A 2856-nucleotide genomic window follows, 5' to 3' on the forward strand; every position below is an offset into this window, starting at 1 on the left:
TCTCACTCTGGAGCTAAAACAGAGACCCAAACTCACAGTGTGAAACGATTTTATTTTTGTTGTACTGTACATTGCTGTACAGTACAACAAAAATATGGTGTTTTTTAAAAATGAAACCATGTAAACCTATTCTGGTACAACCTCAAAATTCAATAATGAACCTGAAAATGAGCACAATATGGGTGTTTTAAGAGTTATGGAAAATGGGCTTTGCTTCATACACATGCATGATATTAGTGTGAATCATGACTAGTTAGATAATCTATTTCAACTTCTCCTGGACTTATTTAAACAGCAGTCTGTATGTAACTTTTTATTCTGGGTTCTGAATACTTTCCTTAATGCAAGACACTACTTGCATTTGATTTTTTGAAGACAGCAAAGTAATCAGATGAAAATAAGAAGCCCAATCAGTCAATCACAGTGCTGGCCAGTTCCCAGCAATCAAATGGCAAAATGGCAAATGACACCCCAGGTACCAATGCACTAAAACTTTGGCACAGTATGTAAACTTAACTGGAAGTGTTTTCACAGAGCATTCACCAATCCCTGGCTGCACTGAGCAAAGTCATTAGAGGGACCCAACTGCTAACTCCTGAAGTCCAGAAACTGGCCACTGCCCTGCTCAATCAAGAGGTAAGAAAGGAGAAAGAAGGAAGGGGAGTAAAATGGAATACATTTAGATACATATCATTTGTATTTTCACAGTGTGAAGGGAATCTTTCTCTTCAGTATATAGTTTTCGAGGTGAAGTGTAAAAGCTTCCTATACTGTGATGAAGTTGAGACCACAGGAGCATGCATATGCTATACAGAGCTGACTTGTAGTCATCTAGCAAACACTGCATGTGTCCTCGTGTGTGTCACCAGGCTTAGAAGAGGATAAAGGGAATATGGTGAGGTTAAGAGGGAGAGATACACAAACAACCTTTTGCTTCTTTTATGTTTGTCATCTCCCGAGAGCAGCCTTGGGCATAATTCCCTCTCCACAGCTTTCCTCCTCTCTCTTTTTATATTAATAAGCAGGTCTTTAGTCTCATCCCCGTCCCTCTCCCAACCAACTTTCTCTACTCTTCATCTCTCGTGTTTACTTTCCTGGTCTCTCTCCCCTCTACATATTCATATTCCAACAAATTCCTTCACTAGTACAGTTATGGCTATGAAATGTGTAATCTACTAGGTAGGGGCTATTGATAAGAATACTTTTCCAATAAACAATATATAACATGATATGGAAATGCATTGAACTATATCATATTTGAATGCATTATAAAAGACACAATTCTTCATGTGTAAACTTAAAAATTAGGTGTCCATTATAATTGTTTATCTATACATGATCCCTTACATATCACACCACCCTAAACATTGTTCCAATACACTGTTTGCTTACCCTGCTAAATCCGTGTGTCACCGTAAACCTAGGATCCATCTGGTGAGTTTCTACAACACCTCATAGTGCATTTTGACTGACCTCCTGTAAAATACTCAGGATATAAAACAGATGAGCTCTCACTTGTGTTTTGCTAGTTTATAAATGCCCTCCCCCCATAATTTAAACTGTTAATCACTTCCTGTGACCCAGCAGTAGTGAGCACAGCTTTTTTCCTTGATGATAATTTCTAGGACCCATTTTTAGACGTTCTTCTGTTTGTGTTATGCATAATCAAATTGCAGCATTCCAATGAGTTGTTTAATAATCAAACAGATGCATTTTCTTAGTTTTGTAGATCAGTGCAACTTTGTAGAGTTTTACCATGGCCTGCTTTTTAAATTCCGATGATTCGTTCTGACCTAAAATATTGGCACAGGTCTTTTTCTCAGCTATTCTCATCCGGAAAAGAAGTGTTTCAGCAGACCGAAATCACAGTGCATTGAAGAGAAGTTGCCTGGAGTCTCCTTGGTTGAAAAAGGTTTTTGGAACCTTGGAAAAAGCAACGGCAGCTTACACCTTTGTTGATGCTGCCGTATGTTCTGGCAATCCACAAACTCATTGTGGATGTAATACTGACGGCTGCCGTTTAAAATTGTTACTGCAGTCTAAATTCTGGAGAGAGCCGGCCCCTCCTCCCCAGACTCGAAGTTCACAGCAACCTGATGTCCCACAATGTCAGCGTTAGCTAGATGCTAGTCTAGCATTGCCAGACATTACTCCACAGCACAGCAATGTATGCTGGCTATGTTGCCATTCATAAAAGCCCATGCTTGCGCAATTCTCTGTACCCGACTGGCAGGCACACTTTCTCAGCTTAAAATTACTGCAACAACCACTAAAAGACAGCAAACTTGCGGTTGTCTGTACCCAGGTCCCGATTGGCTATGGCAGGGAGGAGATTTATGCTTCTACTACTTTCTAGACCCCAATATATATAAAAATGAAATATACATATGGCCTTTCTTGCATATGATTATAACTTTGTCTAAGCTTATGTGTAGATGAATAAAAATATTTGTTGCATGATCTACAAAATAATAAATGCTGTAAACATATTCTTCATACATTATTAATTCAATTTTAATTCAATTTCAATTTTATTTATAGAATCAATTCATAACCAGAGTTGTCTCAAGACACTTTACGGATAGAGTAGGTCTAGACCACACTCTATAATTTACAAGGACTCAACAGTTCTAGTAGTTCCCTCCAGAGCAAGCAACAGTGCGACGGTGGCGAGGACAAACTCCCTTTTAGAAAGAAACCTTGGACAGACCCAGGCTCTTGGTAGGCGGTGTCTGGCGGCCGGTTGGGGTTGAAATGAATAGTGGCAATAATAGTCACAGTAAAAGATAATAAACAGTGACTAATAAAAGTAGTTTGTAGTAGTTCATAGCATAGCAGGGCACTGTGCGGCATTAC

The 2856-nt window shown here is 39.1% G+C and overlaps 1 protein-coding gene across 1 annotated transcript in view; it reads left to right on the top strand.

Annotated features, from left to right (window-relative positions):
- The window catches only part of LOC116681765 (cytoplasmic dynein 2 heavy chain 1), a 93137-nt gene extending 92262 nt beyond the window's left edge, over window positions 1-875 (top strand). The window contains exons 92-93 of the mRNA XM_032509679.1: window positions 535-636; window positions 870-875. Of these exons, the coding sequence (XP_032365570.1) occupies window positions 535-636; window positions 870-875 (108 nt within the window). The remainder of the gene's footprint in view (window positions 1-534; window positions 637-869) is intronic.
- Window positions 876-2856: the final 1981 nt, after the last annotated feature.

This window comes from Etheostoma spectabile, chromosome 3, assembly GCF_008692095.1.
Source record: "Etheostoma spectabile isolate EspeVRDwgs_2016 chromosome 3, UIUC_Espe_1.0, whole genome shotgun sequence".
NCBI lineage: Eukaryota > Metazoa > Chordata > Actinopteri > Perciformes > Percidae > Etheostoma > Etheostoma spectabile.